Source organism: Alligator mississippiensis, chromosome 7, assembly GCF_030867095.1.
Source record: "Alligator mississippiensis isolate rAllMis1 chromosome 7, rAllMis1, whole genome shotgun sequence".
NCBI lineage: Eukaryota > Metazoa > Chordata > Crocodylia > Alligatoridae > Alligator > Alligator mississippiensis.
Genome location: NC_081830.1, coordinates 62,768,130 through 62,789,162, shown reverse-complemented (window position 1 = coordinate 62,789,162; position 21,033 = coordinate 62,768,130). Strand labels below are relative to the sequence as shown.

The 21,033-nt window shown below is 47.9% G+C and overlaps 1 protein-coding gene across 1 annotated transcript in view; it reads right to left on the bottom strand.

Annotated features, from left to right (window-relative positions):
* Positions 1-19,324, bottom strand: part of SUCNR1 (succinate receptor 1) — a 38,579-nt gene extending 19,255 nt beyond the window's left edge. Inside the window, exon 1 of the mRNA XM_006261965.1 lies at positions 19,124-19,324. Within this exon, the coding sequence (XP_006262027.1) occupies positions 19,124-19,324 (201 nt within the window). The remainder of the gene's footprint in view (positions 1-19,123) is intronic.
* Between the last annotated feature and the right edge of the window lie 1,709 nt (positions 19,325-21,033).

Genomic DNA, 21,033 nt, shown 5'->3' with positions numbered 1-21,033 from the left:
TAACAGGCACTGGAAGAAAGGCAGGGGGAATCTGGAGCTCTCCCCATGCCCACATCACCCAGGAACAGTGGCGGTGGTGGGGACTGAGCCCCTGCCCACATAGCTCCCTCCCAGCTGGGTGCAGGGGAGGAAATCATAGTTGGGGAGCAGCAGGTGCAGAAAGAGGACACCAGCCTGCTGCCAGCACCCCCATGGCACCTTGTGTATCTTGCTGGGGCAGAACAGCAGAAGCTCTGGGGCTCCCTTTGCAGTTGGGTCAGCCAGGGGCAGCAATGGAAGGGGGTGCACCACTAAACTTCCCTAGATCTGCCCCTCGAATGACCGGTCTACACTACAGAACCTCTGTTCCTCAGGTCTTGTCAGGAAAGCCCCCTAGTAGGGATGCAGTGTACCCTGTCAGTAGGAATCTTCCTGCCAACTTAGCTGCACCACCACTCTGAACAACGTAAGCTTAGTTAACAAAAGCACTTCTCTGTTGTTATGGCCTTTCTACCCTGGCATACTATGTTGCCAAAAGTTGGTAAAACAGGTCAAGCCAAAGTCTCTATTTCCTTCTATACTATATGCAGAGGGATAACTTAAACATTTTTGGTTCCCTCAGCAGTGCAGGGGGAGTGGGCACTTCCCTCCTTGCACAGGTGGCCACAATACAAGCTCAGTGCAAGCCTCTGAAAGCATGAGCTCCCATGGGGCCTGCTCTTCTGGCACCCTCTCTGCCTGCTTGTACCTCCCCACCGCAGCGTTATACTACCAGCCATATTCAGTGGAACGGAACAAAGTAGCACAACAGGTTTATAGTAAACAGGCTAGTATTATTTATAATGTTAACTTGGTAACACTTACTGAATAACCAGAAGAGTATAGGTGAGGTTAGTCAGCTGCAATACTTTAAGCTGACCAATATAATGAAGCTGAGCAAGCCTAAGACTGAAACGCTCCAAGTAAAAGCAATGGAGCAGTTAGGGACAAAACTCATCTAATTAAAGTTAACATCTGTCAGCCACCTTCACATGTTCATGAAATTAATACTTGCTTCTAATGGTTTTCCACAACATATCTTATTTTATCAAATTTGACTTGAGTCCTATCAGAGCAGAACAAAAAGGAACAAAATAATTAGAATAAAATTAGAAGAGTGCTAGTATCTAAACAACAACTAAAGCTTTGCTCAAGACTTTACCTCAGTCAAAATACATATTGTAGCTTGTAAAATGGGATGTTATACAGGTCAACAGTAGCAAAATGACAGGAATCTAATAACATGTCTTTCTTAATTAGATCAGTATGTGATGTTGCAGCCATAAAAGAAACCGTTTGCAACCACAGTGGATCAAGATATGAGATGAACAAGACCTGAATAAATTTAACTGTTATTTGGGTATATTTATCAAGTACCTACCTGATAGACTCTTTTCTGCCTTGTACTCTATCATTGCACTGTCTCAGACTTTTTCCCCCTGCTCTCTTCCCCCTCCCACCTCTGTTTCACTTCTCTGCTTCACCTCATGTCTTTCTAATTCTACCTAATTACATTTTCACTGACATCCTATCACACTTCTAGCTTCTTTCTTGGAATCTCAGAACAGCAGAGACTCCCCATGCCTGAAGAAGGGTTACTGCGCCTGAAAGTTTGCCACAATTTTTTCCCCAGCTACTCAGTTGGTCCAATAAAAGATATCATATCTACTCAAAGAACCTTTCCTGCCTATGTCCTTAGACCAACATGGCTACAATCAAAAACCCAGCAACAGGTGTATCTAGATGTTTTAAGGAAGTTGCATAATTCAATGTTGGCTCATCTCCAGTTATTTTCTATTATAATAATGTCACCTTTCACCCTTTGGAATCAAGTGCTATTGACATAGTGAGGGAAGAGAGATTTAATTCTGGCTACAATCTAAGGGGCTGGACTACATTCTGGGTTGTGGTCCTTTGGACTTGTAGGAGTGTGAGGCCCATCCCAAAGAGGCTTCTGGGAGGAGGCCAAGCTGATGCCCCGAAGCAGGGGTCAGCTTCGCGGAACCTAGAAGCCATGGGATAGTGACCTAATGTATCTGCTACTGTTTGGTGATATGCAGGTGTCACAGGACACTTTAGGTGCCCAGCTCCTATGAAGGGTGGAAACTGCTAGGGAAAGAGTCCTAGCAGTGAGTAGGGAGCCCCAGCTGTGGGTTACCAGGGCAACTAGGGTGAGCTAGCGGCCCACACTTGCCAGCGATCAGCTGACAGGAAGGGGCAGGGCCTGGCTCACATACAAGTCCCAGGCTTGAGACCAGGAGGGGCAGTTCCTTGCTAGCCACCAAAGGGGAAGGAGCTCTCCCAGAGCAACCAAAAGGGAAAAGTCCTGTCCACAGGAACCGCGTCTGTCACTGTTGAGGGATGGAATATTCCCTGGTAGGGTGAATGATGTTATAACCAGGTGGTTTGGATTTTATGTTATAGCCCAGGGGCTTGTGTTTTGTTTGCTGTTTTACCAGTGGCTTGGGTGAGGCTATTAGGGGATGGAGGAGGCCTCATAGGGTATCCACTGTAGCGTGGGGACCCTGGCGCCAGAGAGGGCACAGCATTTTTGGGTGCACCGACCCCGGCACCAGAGAGGGTGCAGCATTTAGGGTGCACCAACCTGAGTGCCAGAGAGGGCACAGAGAGAGACAGGGGCTGCGGAGAGTCCGAGCGCCAGTGAGGGCACAGTGTGAGATAGGGCCATGGAGGACCCAGGGAGGACATGGGGGCCAGATTATAACAAGGCCCAGACCAAACAACGTCAGTACCTTTGGTGAGTCTTGGGCTGTGGTATAGGGGAGAAAAGGAGCCGCAGATAGCACCCCCTGGCATCGGGGCAGGAAATGGGCAGCCTCCCACTTAATTACATCTATTTAACTAATTAACAACAAGGCATGGCAGGTGAGCAGGCAGGCGGTTGGTCCATAACAGGTGGGCGGGGTCACCAGTAGACAGACCTCGAAGAGGCGCACCTGTTACAGCAGGAAAAAAAGGGGAACTGCCCTTGCCCGACCAAAAGACCCTGGAAAGTCCTGGCCCAAGAGGAACTTAAAGATAACAGCTTTTTACTTAGAAATGACAGCTTTGCAAAATGAGATAATAGCTTGGCTCTAATCCCAGAAAGGCACTAAGGCTAAAAGTCACTTCCATTGGTAAACTCCTTCTGGAAGAGATAGTTAACGAGAGGGAAGGTATAAAAGTCAGAAGAACTGGGCCCCGGGCAGAACTGCTTCAGGGAGGACAAGGCTGAGGATCGATAAAGGAAGTAGTCTCGCCACCCTGGATGCAGGGTGAGGTTCCCAAAACCCATCAGGTAATAACTTAGAACAGGGTGGGGAGTGCCTTTCCTCCAGTCCAACGCACTAGCGGCTTGTAAGCTTTTAGTATTGACTTGGCGTGTGATGTTTTCTGCAATAAAGTTATACTTGTTGTTTTAACCTTGGTGTGTGACTTGTGAGTTACTCACCTTCCCCTTGAGAAAGGAGGGAGCCCTAACAATTGGTGGAGAATGTGGGCATATTAAAGATCATAGAGACCCCTCCTCGAGGGCAGCCTGGCCAGCTGCATCTGGGGAGCAGTGGACACATTTACGCACTGGGGAAAAATCATAAGTCTTTTTTAACTTAGTAGGAGAGTGCATCCATGGGTGTCCTCTGGGGTGAGAGACCTCAGGTCCCTCGCTGCCATGAAGGGAGTTTTTGCCCAGTGGCAGTCAGGCAGGAAACCAGGGAAAACTGTGTTACTAGAGGGTGACATTTCTTTGTTGTGGGAAATGGTGGTGACTTTATTGCCCCCAGAGGTTCTGATTCTGGAGTCAGGGGGGGAACAAGAGGTGGCAGTGACCGATCTAATTGGTGATGAGGGAGAGCAACCTGCCCTGCCCATCCCGGAAGCAGAGGAGGAGACGGCCCTCTGGAAGGGAAGCTTCCCTCCATGAAATTAGAGGTAAGTGCAGTTATGAACCCTAGGTTGCAGTGAAATCAAAATGAAGAGCTGGTCCTACATGAATGGGAGATGACCCCCTGGAAACCAGCAGATTTCCAAGTTGAGCTGGCAGGCTGGGCGAAGGACCTGAAAGAAACCTGGGCCATGTGAGCTAGTTGAATAGTAGCCCAAGGAGTAGATAAGTATTTCACTCCCCAAGAGGCAATAACTGTAATGACAAAAATCTTTTCAGGGGAGTGGTAGAAGTTAGCCCAGGCCACACAGCAGATAGATCCAAAGATGTCAGAGTATTATGCTTTCCAATTAATGGAGTTTGCACTGGAGACCTTGAAAACATGAGAGGTGACCAAGGACCGGCATGCTAGAGAGCCTGAATAGGTGGATTGGCCGGGGGCAGTACGACAGCTAAGTAGAGATGCGTTCATCGAGGCAGCTTTGGGAGGGGATTTGACCGCGGACCCCCTGCAGGTTACAGTCACTGGGACAGCCTGGGAGAGCACCCTTCGTAAGGGATCTGGTCCCTTGCAGAGTCTTTTGTTGCAATGCTATGATGCCTAGATGGACTGTCCCATAAAAGAAATTATAAAAGGGCTGCAGACCTTGATTAATTTGACAGGGGAGCACCCAAAACTGAAACAAGTGGCGGTAGTGAAGGGAATGTCAGCGAATCCAAAGAACCTTTCCTGCCAACAGCTCTGGATATTGCTGAGGAAGACAGGAGTCCCCCAGAGCAAATTGATGGGAAACCCACAAGTGAGTTGTATAAGATCTGGAAAAATGATAACCAGGGAAAAGAATAAAGATTGCCGTGCAGTAGCAGCTGTTCCCTCAGCTCCTCCCTGGAGGAGGAGCCCAGGACCCCAGTAGGTCTCTACCCTGATCTGAGGAATTTGCACTTGGATTAGGGGGGCCGTGGGGAGGGGACATGAGGGACACCCCTTCCCTCGCTCCCGGTGGGACAAATCCCTGGGGATTCTAGGGAGTAACTTTTTGCCCAAAATTAAGATTGAAGGAGGTGACATGGAAGGGTAGTTTCTAATGGATACAGGAACAGAGGTTACAATTTTCCAATGGAGACACCCCCCACCCCGAGTGGATGTCCAGTGGTATTAAAAGGGGTGGAGGGTGGAGCAGTTAGAGGCTGGGAGATACAAGGTATGGTAAAATTAGGGGAGCGGGAGGTCCCCATGGTAGTGACTGCTACCTGACACCAATTATGGATATTGGGAACCAATGTTCTGAGACACTGCATCATAGATGGGCCCTGCAGGAGGGTGATGGCCCTAGAGAGAGAAGTCCCCATGCCAAAGGACAGACCATGGGTCCGTTCAGAGTGAGATGTGGGAAACACCAAAGATGACATACAAATTGAATTGAAAAAGGGAGCAAAACCATGTTTAGTGCACCCCTATTCCTTGATGCCTGAGGCCGAAGGGGGTGTAAATGAAATGGTTCAGAGACTATTGCAGGCTGGGCTTGTGAAGCCTACTATTTCCCAGTGGAACTCCCCTTTATGGCCCGTGTGAAAGGCCAGTGGAAAGTGGAGAATGGTAATAGAATATTGGGGAAATAAATAAAAGAACCAAAAAGATAGGCCCGGTGGTCAGCACTCTTCCCGAGATGTGGGATGCAGCCCAGAAAGCAGGCACTTCCTATTTTACTGTAATCAACATCTCAAACTGTTTCTGAGCAATTCCAGTGCAGGAAAGCGACCGAGATATATTTGCTTTCATGTTCAGGGGAAAACAGTATTGGCCGTTGTACCTGCCCCAAGGCTGGTGCAATTTAACGATATTAGCACATCAACAGGTGCATAAGGCACTTGATTCCCTGCCGTGGTTTCAAAGCTATGTGGATGACACATTAATTTGGGCAAACACTCCTGGGGAGCGTGCTGATATCTCCCACCTGGTACTACAACTTTGCAAGCGGCAGGGTTTCTGGTGGATAAAAGGAAGGTTCAATGGGTGCAGTGCTCAGTGAGATACCTGGGTATGTAATTAGATGTATGAGGCTTGGGAATCCTAGAACAGACCAAAGAGGCTTTAACCCAACCTCCCCCACCCCGCACTCAAAAAGAACTACAGTCCCAATTGGGGTTGATAGAATGGTGTCGGGCAGCAGTACCTGACTTTGCAGCCCTGGCACGCCTACTCTATCAAGTGCTAAAGGTCAAAAGTGACCCTTGGGCATGGGGAGAGGAAGAAGAGGGACTTCGCCAAGAGATGCTGTGAGCTATATTAGAGAACCCACCCCTATTCCCTCCAGACCACAGCACACCTAAGTATTTGGAGGCAGGAGTTTGGGGGGCCACCGTCAGTGCAGTATTATACCAGTGAAGTCGACAAGGATGGGAAAGTTGGGAGTTGTTGGGGGCTTGGAGCTGAGAGCTATCCAATACAGGGACTCACTATGAACCATTACAAAAGGAGATGTTGGCAGTGGTTTTTGGACTCGAAAAGGGGGAGAGGCTGGTGAGAGATTCCCCTTTAAAGATTCGAGCATGGCCTGGGATATTGACTGCCTTAAAGAAAGGCCTGCCTATGAGGTCTCCTCACCAAACCCAGTGGCTAAAGTAGAGCTTACAGCTGGCCAGGTACTCGCATTGGGAGGCAGGGGGAATTTGAAGAATCCTGTGCTCTCTTGGTTAGAAACACTTAGAGGGGGAGACCATAAGCCCCATAACCTGTGCCGACAGTTTTGACCCTGCCGATCCGGCACCTGAAAGGCAGACCCATTTAGGGAATGGAAATTTGGCAACATATCTGAGAGATGAGTGGCCAGATTAGAGTGGCCATCTGACATGTGGCTGGACATCAAAAGGATGGTTCTCCTGAAGCACTTGCAAATTCCAGGGTAGACTCACTGACTTGCCCTTCCTGCACCAGCTCTCTGGAGATGGCATGGGCAGCCCATGCATTTGCCCATGAAGGGGGAAAAGGGATGCAGAGGAGACTCCAACAAGAGGGTGAGAGGGCTACAGAATTAGAAGTGTGACAAGCCCTAGAGGAATGTCTGACCTGCAGCACTCATCGGCGATCCCTATACCCAGGGAAAGGGAAGATAGAGGTTTGGGTCTCAGAGCCGGGAGAAGACTGGCAGATGGATTTTATAGAACCTTTCAAAATGAGTGAAGGAAAAAGATATATATTAGTGGCAGCAGATGTAGCCATGAGCTGGCCAGAAGTATGGCCTACCACAGAGGACACCGAAGAGATGGTAGTTCGGGCCTTGAGGGAAATAGAGGACCGTTTTGAGAAACCATGCCATTTGAAGACGGACAATGGGTCCCATTTTAAAAATGCGGTAGTGAGACAATGGTGAGAAAAAGCAAAGGTAGAACATCAGTTCGGCATCCCTTATCATCCACAAGGCCAGAGAAAAGTAGAGCACTGAACCAGAAGATAAAAAGAAAATTGGGAATTGGACAACAGGTTTTTGGAAGAGGATAGGTCCAACAAATTCCTTGGGTATTATGGGCCTTGTGGATGCACAGAGGAGAATGGGGAACCAGCCCTTTCAGCCAGATGATGGGTTGGCCCCTGAGGTTTCAGTGGGAGGAGGAGGCGGAGTTGGGTCTAGAACAGGAAGATCAGAACCGCTCCCTCCGACCTACGTTAGGGGTAAAACTAAGGTTTACCTCCTGGCCAAAGAAGAGAGCAAGAGGGCAAAGAAGAGAGCAAGAGGGCTTGGTCTTGGCTTAGAGGCAGGGTAATACGGAGTTGGTAGAGACCCCCACCAGCAAATATTAGATTCCCACTAATCAAACAGCTCTTTTCCAGGAAGCATCATGAGAGATGGAGTACTGCTGTTGATGAGACTGATTTGGACTTGTGGTGCCTTTTTCTACCCTGGCTATTGGAAATCAACCTCCCAGGTGCTGCAACTAGAGGCTACGTGGCCCAATGCTTCTTGCCCTCCCCCCCATGGCTCTCCAAGGGTACGTGTCTAAGGTGTTCCTGCTTCACGCCTAGAATTCCAGTGATCTCCAAAGCTGGCAGCGGGCAGACACTACCAGTAGCCCATATGGGGTGCATTGGTATGCATAGATCAACACCACAAGTGAGTGGAGCGCAGCTGTGGGGGGCTACCCACCACAGAGTGCATGTATTGGACCCTAAAGAGAACATTACATTCCATTACAAAGTGACTGTAGCCCCGGGCACCAATTGGTCTTTATTAGCCTACGATGATGAATATATCATGGAAGTTGAGGAGTTTCAGCCCACCAGAGCAGAAGGCACCTGTGACCACATGGAAGGCATTTAAATGAGCATGCCATGCACAATAAACTCCAAATAGACTTTGTGCTAGTGTTTTCCAATATTGTGAGATCGATAGCAGATTGTAAGCCCAGAAGACATCCCATCCCTGTAGAGGTATAGCAGACCTTGGGTGGGGACAGGCCAAACTTCCCTTTCACAACTCCTGGAAATCTGCTAAATTCAGGGCAGAAACAGGAGTTGTGAAATGGAGAGAGAATCTCATTCTAGATTTCGGTGAGTAACACCTACCCAGAAAAGATTCCCACAATTATGGGAGCTAGAGTCCATAAACCTTTGTGGTGTTCCCTTCACTGTTCCTAGAAAGGTTTGTAGTTCTGCAGTGAGAGATTAATGTCACCCGGGTACATCCGTGGTGTAGCAAATGGGCAGAGCCTATCCTGTCCACTTGGCAAGAGAATCCCAGATTGCATAGAGGATTCTGCAGAAATTCAGCAACCATCCTGGGTTCCTTGGGGAGTGCTGGAGTGGTGCTTAATCAAATAGATATAGAAGTTGTGAAGAATAAGCTTGCTAAGATGAGACAACTCACCCGACAGGCATTAGAGGGTCAAATAGGCTAATGCAGAATACCTAGAGAACCATGTTAAGACCGTAACGGTGCCAGTGCAAACACTCAGGCAACTACATACCATTATGCATTCAGTGTTAAAAGGGATGCAGGACCTCACAAATGAGACAAATTCTGCCATATCTTGTGTAACTATGCAAACCTTCGTATTACACCAATATGAAAGACAGGCGTTTTAGATCAAGTCAGGAGATCCGGCAGTCATATTCAACTCTTATAGGAAATGGTGCCCAAAATGCAAACCCCTTTTCGCAAAAGTTATTTCCTCTGGGATAAAAACACCCTTGAGGGGGCATATTCATGAAAGATCAGTAGGAGTGGAAACCAAAACCTGGCCTCTCCATGAGTATGTCCCAATCCCTATAGTATTTGCAGAGAGAGTTTGGGTCCCCAGGTCCCCTGCCAAGTAAGTGACTCAGTCCAGAGAACTCTTAGACCCTAGAAGGTGTGAGCAATGGAGATGCCATGAGTAGATGACGTCTCCATTGCTCATAGGGGGTAAAAAGAAGGTAATGGGTAATGTGGGGCCTCTGCAAGGCATGCTAGGAAATCTGATTGTCACACCAGATGACAAAGCTAAACTATTTAACAATTTCTTTGCCTCCATTTTTCTGAGCAGGGACCGGGTCACCCCCCCACAACTGGGACCCCCATAGGCCCCAGGGGAGGCGCACCCAGGCCTAGGGTCAGTGAGGATCTAGTCAGGGAACTTCTGGAGGGACTGGACGTATTTAAATCAGCTGGTCCTGACAATTTCCACCCCAGAGTGCTGAGGGAATTAGCAGAGGTCATTGCGGGACCCCTGGCATGGCTTTACAAGCACTCATGGTGCTCAGGTGTGGTGCCATAGGACTGGAAAAATGGCCAATGTGGTTCCCATTTTCAAAAAAGGGAGGAAGGAGGACCCAGGAAACTATAGGCCAGTTAGTCTTACCTCGACCCTGAGTAAGCTTTTTGGGAGAATTATCCTGGCACATGTCTGCAAGGGGCCAGCAGGGGAGATTATGCTTAGGGGCAACCAACATGGGTTCATTAGAGGCAGGTCCTGTCAGACCAACCTGGTGGCCTTCTATGACCAGGTCACAAAATCCTTAGATGCAGGTGTAGCAGTGGATGTAGTATTTCTGGATTTTAGGAAGTCCTTCGACACTGTCTCTCACCCCATTCTCATTAAAAAAACTAGGGGACTGTGGCATCGACACCTACACAGTCAATTGGGTCACTAACTGGCTGGAGGGTCGCACCCAAAGAGTGGTGGTGGACGGGTTTTATTCGACCTGGAGGGATGTGGGCAGTGGGGTTCTGCAGGGCTCGGTCCTTGGGCCCGCACTGTTCAACCTCTTCATCAGTGACGTGGACAAGGCGGTAAAAAGCACCCTGTTCAAATTCAGAGACGACACTAAGAAGGACACGCTAGAAGGGAGGAATAGGCTGCAATTGGACCTAGACAGGTTACAGGGGTGGGCAGATGAGAACAGGATGGGTTTCAACACTGACAAGTGCAAGGTGCTGCACGTGGGGGGGGGAAGAACCAGCAGCATACCTACAGGCTGGGGAACTCCCTTCTTGTCAGTGCAGAGGCAGAAAAGGATCTTGGAGTCATTATTGATGCCAAAATAAACATGGGCCGACAGTGTGGGGATGTGGTCAGGAAGGCCAACCGCACCTTGTCATGCATCCACAAATGCATCATGAGCAGGTCCAAGGAGGTGACCCTCCCCCTCTATGTGACACTGGTCAGGCCACAGTTGAAATACTGCATCCAGTTCTGGGCGCTGCACTTCAGGAAGGATGTGGACAACATGGAGAGGGTCCAGAGGAGGGCCACCCACATGATCAGGGGGCAGCAGGGCAGGTCCTACGAGGAGAGGCTAAGGGACCTGAACCTGTTCAGCCTCCACAAGAGAAGGCTGAGGGGGGATCTAATGGCCATTTACAAACTAGTTAGAAGGGACCAGCAGGCGCTGGGGGAGTCCCTGTTCCCCCGAGCACTACCAGGAGTGACTAGAAATAACAGTCACAAGCTGGCAGAGGGTAGATTCAGGCTAGACATCAGGAGGTGCTACTTCACTGTCAGGGCAGGTAGGACCTGGAACCAACTTCCAAGAGAAGTGGTGATGGTTCCTACCCTGGGGGTCTTTAAGAGGAGGCTAGATGAACACCGTGCTGGGGTCATTTGTCCCCAGTACTGTTTCCTGCCATGGCAAGGGGTCGGACTTGATGATCTGCTCAGGTCCCTTCCGACCCTACCAACCAACTATAAGATGTGCTACCATGGAAACTTCCTGATGGACCCCTGTCATTTACACCAGGAAAGTGTAAGAGATCATGTACTAGATGAGATCTTTAATCAAACTACGGTAGTAGTTAACAATGCCATTGGGTGTCTATGTGTCGCTTCGGTGACCCCAGTTACCTAGAATGACAGGAATGTCTCCCTGGCCCCTGTTAGAGAATGCTGTTGTAACGCAACCACTGTAGAAAGTGGGGGGCATATCTATGCACAACCTACCTATTCCTGTTTATTAGCCTTAGCAAAAATCTTCCCAGTGAATTGGATGATGTCATTAGGCCCTTCCTGGGAGGCTATCTACAAGCAATTGGGGGAGCTGGAGAAGATGATTAATAGCTATGCTACTGTTTTGAATAAAGAAAAGCAGGTAAGCTTGCATATAATACATCAAAAGAGAAAACTTTTAAAGTTAACAGCTGAATTGGAGTCAGTGTCTGGACATCATTGGTATGAAATTTTGGTGAGTTATAGCCCCACTTAGATGGAGATGATGAACTTTGTGTTACATCCAATAGTTATCATTTTGCTGTGTATTGTTGTTCTATGCTTTCTTATGTGTATGCTTACCTGTTATGCTCGAAGGTTGTACTGGCGAGTAAAGGGCCTGATAGATTACATTGATGGCTATGTAACCCTGCAAGATTTTAATCAGCATAAATACATGCAGATGCAACCGGTCAGAGAGAGATTGTGAGGCCCGTCCTGAAGAGGCTTCTGGGAGGGGGCCAAGCTGACACCCCAAAGGGGGGGTCAGCTTCGTGGAACCTAGAAGCCACGGGATAGTGACGTAATGTATCTGATACTGTTTGCTGATATGCAGGAAAAAATGGGGAACTGCCCTTGCCCAACCAATCGCCCTGGAAAGTCCTGGCCCAAGAAGAATTTAAATATAACAGCTTTTTACTTAGAAATGACAGCTTTGCAAAATGTGTTGATAGCTTGGCTCTAATCCCAGAGAGGCAGTAAGGCTAAAAGTCATTTTCATTGGTAAACCCCTTCTGGAAGAGATAGTTAACGAGAGGGATGGTATAAAAGTCAGAAGAATTGGGCCCTGGGTGGAACTGCTTCGGGGAAGACAAGACTGAGGACCCGATAAAGGAAGTAGTCTCACCACCCTGGATGCAGGGTGAGGTTTCCAAGACCTATCAGGTAATAACTTAGCACAGGGTGGGGAGTGCCTTTCCTCCAGCCCGACACACTAGCAACTTGTAAGCTTTTAGTATTGACTTGGCATGTGATGTTTTCTGCAATGAAGTTATACTTGTTGTTTTAACCTTGGCGTGTGACTTGTGAGTTACTCACCTTCCCCTTGAGAAGGAAGAGAGCCCTAACACGGAGGTACAGCATGCCCCGGATTTGCCTCCCATATAGTAATGGGAAAGTCAAAAAGCTCATGAAGGACTGTGGAACTTCTTGAATGGCAAACAACAAGTAGGCAAGCATTTGGTCCCAATTTTGAGGTTCCTTTGAGACAAATTTTTGCAGCACTCTCTTCAGGGTTCGGTTTAAACTTTTGACTAACCCGTCTGTTTGGGGATGGTACACTGAAGTCTTTACTGAACATGGCTTCAAAAGAGCCCAAACTTTTTCTAATCCCTGGGACATGAAGGACATGCCCTGGTCAGTTAAGACCTCTCTCGGAATGCCCACCCAGGAAAATATCTGTAGCAGCTCGGATGCCACCATCTGTGCTGATACCAAAAGGATCGCTACCCTCTTGGGGGAGCAGGGGGCATAGTCACCAAGAACCAGGATGAACCTAGATCCAGGTTCCAGAGATCCCAAGTCAATTTCAACCCACACAAAGGCAGGAACCCACCGGTGGAACAGGCACCAGTGGGGCCTTAGATATGACCCAGGGTACAACTAGTTGGCACTCAGGACAGGAGGCAGGATATTCCTTGATCTCCTGGTATACCCCAGGCCAGAGAACCTCACCAACACTCTATCCTGAGTCTTCTTAATCCCCAGATGTCTCTCCCTGGGAATGTTGCTGACCAGCTTCAAAAGCTGACTGCAGTACAGCCTTGGGATTAGTAGTTGTGACCACCAGGGCCTATGGTTTCATCCCTGGCCACTCATCAAGAGTCATCTTCAAGAGACCCCCTGTAATTCAAAACAGGGTCCTTGTATGGATGATCCAGGCCCCTCTCTTGAAGGGTCCCAGAGGGTCCCTGATTCTCTGCTCCCTCCGGAGGTGGCTTCATATTGCACTGGACCCCAACCCTTTTTCCTGTGTATTTCTGCTGGCAGGGAAGAGCCTCCTGTCTAACCCACCACTGGTCCTAGTATGATCTGGTTGAGGCCCCCAAATCTCTGGGTCTGAAAATAGTAATATCTCCCCTAACACTGGTTCAGTGGGGTTCTGATCATCTTGGCTTCTCTCCACTCGCTGTGACAACTGGATTAGCTTGAAAGTTGAGCCCCAGTCTCACCCCACCGCCATTGGGAAGGTTAACTGGTGGGCCACCACAGCGCTTATGCAGCCTGACTATCTCTCAATGGTCAGGTTTAAGTATATTATGGGTTAGAGTTGAATATCCCCATGAATGCACGTGATATATGTACATTCTTCTCCCAGGATATCTGCTGGATTCACAAAAAAACTAATGCACAGATGTCTGGCCCATGCTGGAGTTTATAAGCCCCACAACATGGGCATCCCTGACTTTGACTGAGAACACATATTTCTTTGTATCTGGGTTCTCCTGCCCTGCTTCTGAGACATAGCTGTCAGTGTACTCACAGTCCATCTGCAGGCACTCCCACAATCGATGTTCCTTTTCCCCCACATTGGAAGCACATTATTTGTGCCTCTCTTCCCTTTCCTGGGGTGCAGGAAGGCCCTAGGGGGCTTTCTCCTCTAGAAGGGTCACTCAAGGCCCCTCCTCCTGGCTGGGGTCTCAGCACTGACTGAGGTATTGCCCCTACCAGGGCCCTCCTTAAAGACCTGAGCTGTTTCCCCAGATTTCTTGATCCCAAAAGCTGCTGGTTACCCCAAAGCTCTTGACATTCTAATTCTGTCCCCATTAAGTCTTCTATCTTTCAGGTGTCTTCCTCCAAGTTAGCTTCCAGGTGTATCCAGTGCCAATACACACACCTCCAGGACTTTGCTGGTAGGATGCAACTGAATTGCCTGAGAGTCACCAGTTCCACAGTTTCCATAGCTGACCATGAGTCAGGGTTTAATCAGCAGGCACATATGTCCTTTAATTTTTGGGCCATGGTCCAGGCCACACATTCATGTCCCAAGCCCCTGATTGGAACTGATGGTAATAGGCCTCCTCCATGAGACCCAACTGGTCTAGGATGGTCACTTTGAGGGTTTTATAATCCCATGCTGACTCTTATTCCAGGACCTGGTATACAGCCTGTGCTTCCCCAGTAAATAGCAGGGCTATTGTCACAGCCCATGTATCCCAGAACCACTGATAGATCTCCACCGCCTGCTCAAACATTACAAGGAATGCCTCTGGGTCATAGATTCATTGATGTTAGGGTCGGAAGGGACCTCAATAGATCATCGAGTCCGACCCCCTGCATAAGCAGGAAAGAGTGCTGGGTCTAGATGACCCCAGCTAGATGCTCATCTAACCTCCTCTTGAAGACCCCCAGGGTAGGGGAGAGCACCACCTCCCTTGGGAGCCCATTCCAGACCTTGGCCACTCGAACTGTGAAGAAGTTCTTCCTAATGTCCAATCTAAATCTGCTCTCTGCTAGCTTATGGCCATTGTTTCTTGTAAATCTGAAGGTCCTATCTTGGTAAGTACCCCATGCACCAACCTCGGGAAACTGGGCGACTCACTAACTTGGACAGAAGTCTGTCTCGATTCCACCTGCAGCCACAGGAATTCCTGTTACTGCTTCTGTTTCCATTGGACCTGCTGTAGTTGCTGTTCCTTCTGAAACTGCTGCTGCTGCTGCTGCAGTTGGAGCTGGTGAAACAGCTGCTGTTGTTGCTGCTGTAGCCTCCTCTCTCTCTCTTTGCTACTCTTCTGAGGAGACTTTAACTACACCTCTGGCCAGTCAATCAGCTTTGCCAGCTGATCCCAGAACCCTTAGCAGGTAGGCTTATCTCTAACCCCCTGCAGCTGGGCTCCAGCCCAGAAGCCATGCACCTCATTACACTTACAGTAAAATGGAAATTACATTTTAATTCACAATGCTAAAACATCTAACAATTTCACCTCATATTATTCAAAGTTTTAGAAGAATTTGATTAACTTTTAGAAAGTTTGAATTATGCCTCAATGTGAGACTGTCAGTGGTGATACAGACAACATCTGGTGTGTGAAGTTTGTGTAGTTTCAGTCAGCATCCTTATTCAGCTTAATGATAGGAACTAGGCAGACAAGGTTCTTTGGCTAAATCCAGTATCTTTTATTAAACCAACTCAAATAGTTGGAAAAACTCTTCTTAGTAAGCTTTTCAGGACAAATGTCCTTTGTTGGCCTGAGAAAGCTTCTGAAGAATGTCTGTGCTCTTCCTGGATGTAGTGGTAAAGCAGCCAGAGGTCAGTACCTATGCAAAAAAGCCAGTCAGTTAAAAATGTAAATTGAGGTGGTCAGTAGGTGAGAGACAGGTGGGGGGTGGTGAAGGGGGAATAGATTCATAGATTCATAGACAATGGGGCTGGAAGGAACCTCGGAAGATCATCAAGTCCAGCCCCCTGCCCCAGGGGCAGGAAGTCAGCAGGGATCATAGGATCCCAGCAAGACAAACATCCAAATGTATTTTGAAGGTGCTCAAACTGGGTGCTTGAACCACCTCCAGCAGCAGTCTATTCCAGACCTTGGGGGCTTGGACAGTAAACAAGTTCTTCCTTATGACCAGCCTGAAACAGTCATGGAGGAGTTTGTGACCATTCGAATTTGTCATCCCTTGGGGCGCTCTGGTGAACAGACATTCCCCCAGATCCTGGTGAGCAGCCCTGATAAACTTATAGGTGGCCATCAGATCATCCCTGAGCCTGCGCTTTTCCAGGCTGAAGAGTCTCTCAGCCTCTCTTCATAAGGTCTGTTTTCCTGAACTCTGATCATGTGCATGGCTCTCCTCTGTACTCTCTCAAGCTTCTCCACATCCTTTTTGAATTGCGGGGCCCAAAACTAGATGCAGTACTTCAGCTGTGTCCTCACCAAGGCCGAGTACAATGGGAGAATGACGTCCTGGCATTTGCTTGAGAAGCATGTATGGATGCAAACCAGTGTTTTGCTCACTTTACTAGCTGCAGCATCACATTGAAGGCTCATGTTCATCTTGTGGTCAGTCATGACCCCCAAGTCCCTTTCATCTGTAGTGCTAGTCAGCCAAGCATATAAGCATGCTGCAGGTTTTTCTTCCCAAGGTGGAGAAACTTGCATTTTTTGGTATTAAACACCATCAGGTTCTCATCCACCCATTTCCTGAGCTTGTCAAGGTCAGCCTGGATCACCCTCCTGTCCTCAGGTGTGGACGCTTTACCCCAGGGTTCGGTATTGTCAGCGAACTTGGCCAGTCCACTTCTTATACCAATGTCCACATCGTTAATGAAGATGTTGAATAGTATAGGACCAAGGACAGAGCCTTGAGGGACCCCACTGGTCACAACGCACCAGGACATTTGACTTCCATCAACCACCACCGTATGTGTCCTACCACGGAGCCAATTCCCCAGCCAGCCAGTTGCAGTGAAGTCGAGACTGCATTTAGCCAGTTTTGCTAAGAGGTGATCATGGGATACCAGATCGAAGGCTTTTTTAAAGTCAAGATATATGACATCAATCTCTTCTCCCTTGTCAGGTGATAGGTCACCTGGTCATAAAAAGAAATAAGATTGGTCAAGCAAGACCTACCTGCAACAACCTGTGCTGGCTATCACTCAGGATGTTGCCATCGGCCAGTCTGTTAAGAATGGCCTCTTTGATCATTTTTTCTAAGACCCTCCCCGGGATAGAGGTCATGCTGATGGTTCTGTAGTTTGCTGGATCTACTTTCCTCCCTTTCTTGAAGATAGACACCACATAGGCCTTTGAATGAATGTAGCTGTAGCCAAAGGATGAGACAAAGATGGTCGGGGGAAGGGAATGAGAATAGCTGGTAAAACGTGGAGGGTTTATTGTTATAATGTGTTATAAATCCACATTTATAGGAACTCAGGCTTTTGAATTATACTGATCACTAATACAAAATCTAGTCCAGATTTTGACAATTAATCTCCTTTCTCTCAAATATGAAATATATTTAAATATAATGTACTGTTTTCCCTCTACAGCTAATTAGATCTTTCTGACTTATAGCCATGTGAATTTTCAGGCAAGCTATCAATCTCCCAAATGATTGATGAGAGGGAAGTAGTATCAGGCTGAAAATATGTGTCTGGAGTTTGGACACAGGACATGTTCACACTGGTGCAGTCAGCCTTTACTCAAGTATAATAAAGGAATGAATGCACATTGATTTCATCTCTGAACCAAGAGTTCTAGAGTTTTGCATTACTTTTTTGTCTCAGACCAACATGACTATCAAATACATCTCTGAAACATGGAAGATGCCAAATTTTAGCCGATTTTGGATTATAAACTTCATTGCTGAACAACAAAAAGATTTCTACACCTCCCTGCTTGCATTCTGACACCACCAGGGAAGGACTCCTGCCTGATCTGCACAACAGAGAAACTCACAAAAACACCCAGAGGGACAGATTTCCATCTTCAGCTTCCTCTGTGCAAAAATAAAGTTTATTTCCTACCTATAGGGACTTTTTACCATCTTTAATTTTCCCTAAGCTTGATGGAGGGCATGTGAGCCTAAAAGGTTGCAGAAAAAGATGGGGTTTTTTTGTGATTTCTTAGTTGGTCTAATAAAAGGTATCATCTCTGAATCAAGAGTTCTAGAGTTTTATATTTCTTCATTATACAACCCTCCACTCATGTAAGCCAGTCTCTGGCTCCAGCCACGGGAGCTCTAATTCTTCAACTTTGTCTACCTGCATAGCCATCCAGACTTGGGGCATCTTCTACTCTGTAAGGAGTTTATATGGTAGGTTTGTCGATCCTTTCAGTGTCCCAGTTTGAGGACCTCATAATCTACAGGTCCCATCTGTTGGGAAACTTCAAAGAGGCCTTGCCATTGTGTGAGCTGCTTGCTCACTGATGTAGGAAGTCTCACCAGGACCTTGTCTCCTGCTCACAAAGTCCTCATTGTGGTCCCTCTATCATATTGTGTCTTTTGCCTTTGCTAGGTATCCTTTGAATTCTCATTAGCCAATTGCTGTGCTTTCTGCAGGCACTCTCACAACTCTTGTCTATATCCTTCAGCCCCAACTCTGGATTCTACCAGCTTCTCCCATTCCTCCCAGAGGACCTGCATCAGGCCCCTAGGGTTGTGGCCATACACTAGTTGGAATGGGGAGAACTGTGTCGACTCCTGAGAGGCATCCCATAAAGCAAATAACAATGGAGTGAACACCAGATTCCACCTGCAGGGGTCATTCAGCATACATCTCTGTATCATTCTCTTTAAGGTCCTGTTCAACCACTCAACCAACCCATTGGTTAGTGGGTGATAAATGGAATTCTTAAGGTGAGTAATCCCTAATGTGCTACACAACACCCTCATGACATAAAATTGATCCCTTGATTGGTCAAAATCTCATGAGGGATGCCAACTCTTGTGATCCATTTCAGCAGTTCCCCACAATCCTGGGGGCCATAATAAACCTAAACAGTATGGTCCTGGGAAAGCATGTAGTGTAATCAATAAGCACCAATAAGCACCATGCTTGTTTGGGGTAATGGGGTAATGGACCCACAAGATCCAGTGCCACTCAAGAAAAAGGGGTCTCTATTATGGGAGTAGGTTACAAGGGGGCTCTCAGAGGTCTGTGGTCCTGAGTCTTTTGGCACTCTGAACATGTGGATCCCCACTGTTCTACATCCTCCCACAGGTAAGGCCAGAAGAAGTTCTGGACAATTCTCACCTGGGTCTTATTTCTCCCTGTGTGGCCACCCAGAAGGGATGCAAAACCACCCTTCTAAATATTCCCATTACCACCAACTGGACTATTTCTTCCCCTGTCCCTCTGTATTTCCAGATATAGTATAGGAGAAGTTTCCTTACATTGTACAGGGTGTCTGTGCTTGACAGGCCCTCCTTAGGATCTTCGTCTGTGAGGTGTTGTAGTTCAGGATCGTCACATTGCGCTTGCTGAAACTGGACTGGACTGGCCACTTGTTCTATGTCAATGTCCATGCCGGCCTCAGCTGGGGCTACCGTTGACAGTTCTCTGAGCCATCCCTTGCCCCTGAGCAATTTCTTCTGTTCCTCTTCAGTGGTCCTAACCCTCTCCAGGATGTTGTATATTGGCTTCCACACCCTTCCGATAACCATTTCACAAGATAATTTTGGTGCTATCCCCACCTTCAACTCCTTCTAGTATTCCAAAGGGGCACATAGCAGCCTTTGAAATGCATTTTGTGCCCCCACCCCCCCGGATACACGTCATTGTGACTGGCTCAGCCTGATGGACCCCAATTGTAATAGCCAGGTCTGATCTTAAGAGTGACTGTGAACACCCTGTGTCTAGGGTGGCCCTCACTGGCCATTCCCCAATCCAGGCTGTGACAACTGGGCACTCCCAACCTTTGGCCTGGGTTCTGTCAGCAAAACTGCAATCCATAGGTTCCCCACACTCCTCCACCCTAGGTCTTTCTCTAGTTGACTTACTCAAGGTACTAAATCCCTATGAGCAATCCTTAGCCATATGTCCTATGCTGCTGCAGAAATAACACACTACCCCACATGGTATTACCTTTGGTGGACCCAGCTTCTGATCTTCCTCACGTGTCCCACTCAGAGTGGGGGGCCAGAGGCCTCAGCTGCAGCATCTGCCACATTCAGATACTGTGAAGGCCTCTGTGATTCAAAGGGCTTCCTCACAGTTGTGGGGTTGGTGTCTGCACACCCACCTCTGTGTATCTTCCTCTAGGTCCCAGATGAATTGCCTTAGCAAAATCTGATCCAGGACCACATCACAGTCATAACAGCTTAGAGGGAGCCACTTTTTCAACCTAACCTTTAGTACCTGCATAAGAATGCAAGGTCGTCTCTCCTTGCACACCTTCCAGGCCCGGAACTCCAACCTATGGTTTTCTGGTGTTATCTTAAGACAGTAGAATATTGCCATCTTGACAGTCTCATAATTACAAGTGTCCTCTCTAGACAGAAACTGGTAGGTGGCCTGAGCTTTACTGACTACTAATGCTCCCAGTTGATGAGCCAACTGAGAGTGGTCCAAGCCCACTTGCAAGGCTGTTCATTCAAACAATTCTATATAAGCCTCCAGATCATCTTCCTTAGTCATCAATAGCATTTAGAATCAGGAAGAGTTCCTTTATAGCCACTCTTCCAGCAGGGCACCTTGACATTGTTGCAGGTCTAAAACCTAGTCAATGACCTGAAGGACCTGCCCCAACAGCTCCACATGTGATATAACTGTTAAATGCATAATGCTAGACCCTGGATCGGATCAGTGATCCTCTACCAGTCCCCCCAGTGCACCACTGTAATGCTCCCATTTATATGCCATGTGATTTTCCTCAAGTGCCCACATAGGTGGGCCTCCCCTCAACTCACCTGCCATTACTTTAATGGTAATGAAATTAACAGGAGGGGTTCAGTGTCATCATTAAAGAGGTTCCACTTGGCGTACTCATTGTTCTGGAAGTGGTTGACTCTGTGGCTCCACCTCCCCTACACCCCAGCCATGTGCTAGCCATCGGTGTTGAGATGATAGAATATGATGCAGGCCTTGAGCCTGATCCGGTTATGGTCTGTGGCAATCCTGATGGGATTTCCCTGGCCTTCTTTGGTTTGATTCTTTTGTTCTTGTATGCAAGGGGGTTGATCCCTGAGTTGATCCCTAGATATGGGCCTAGGTGGGTCCTGGCCCTAACAGCCCC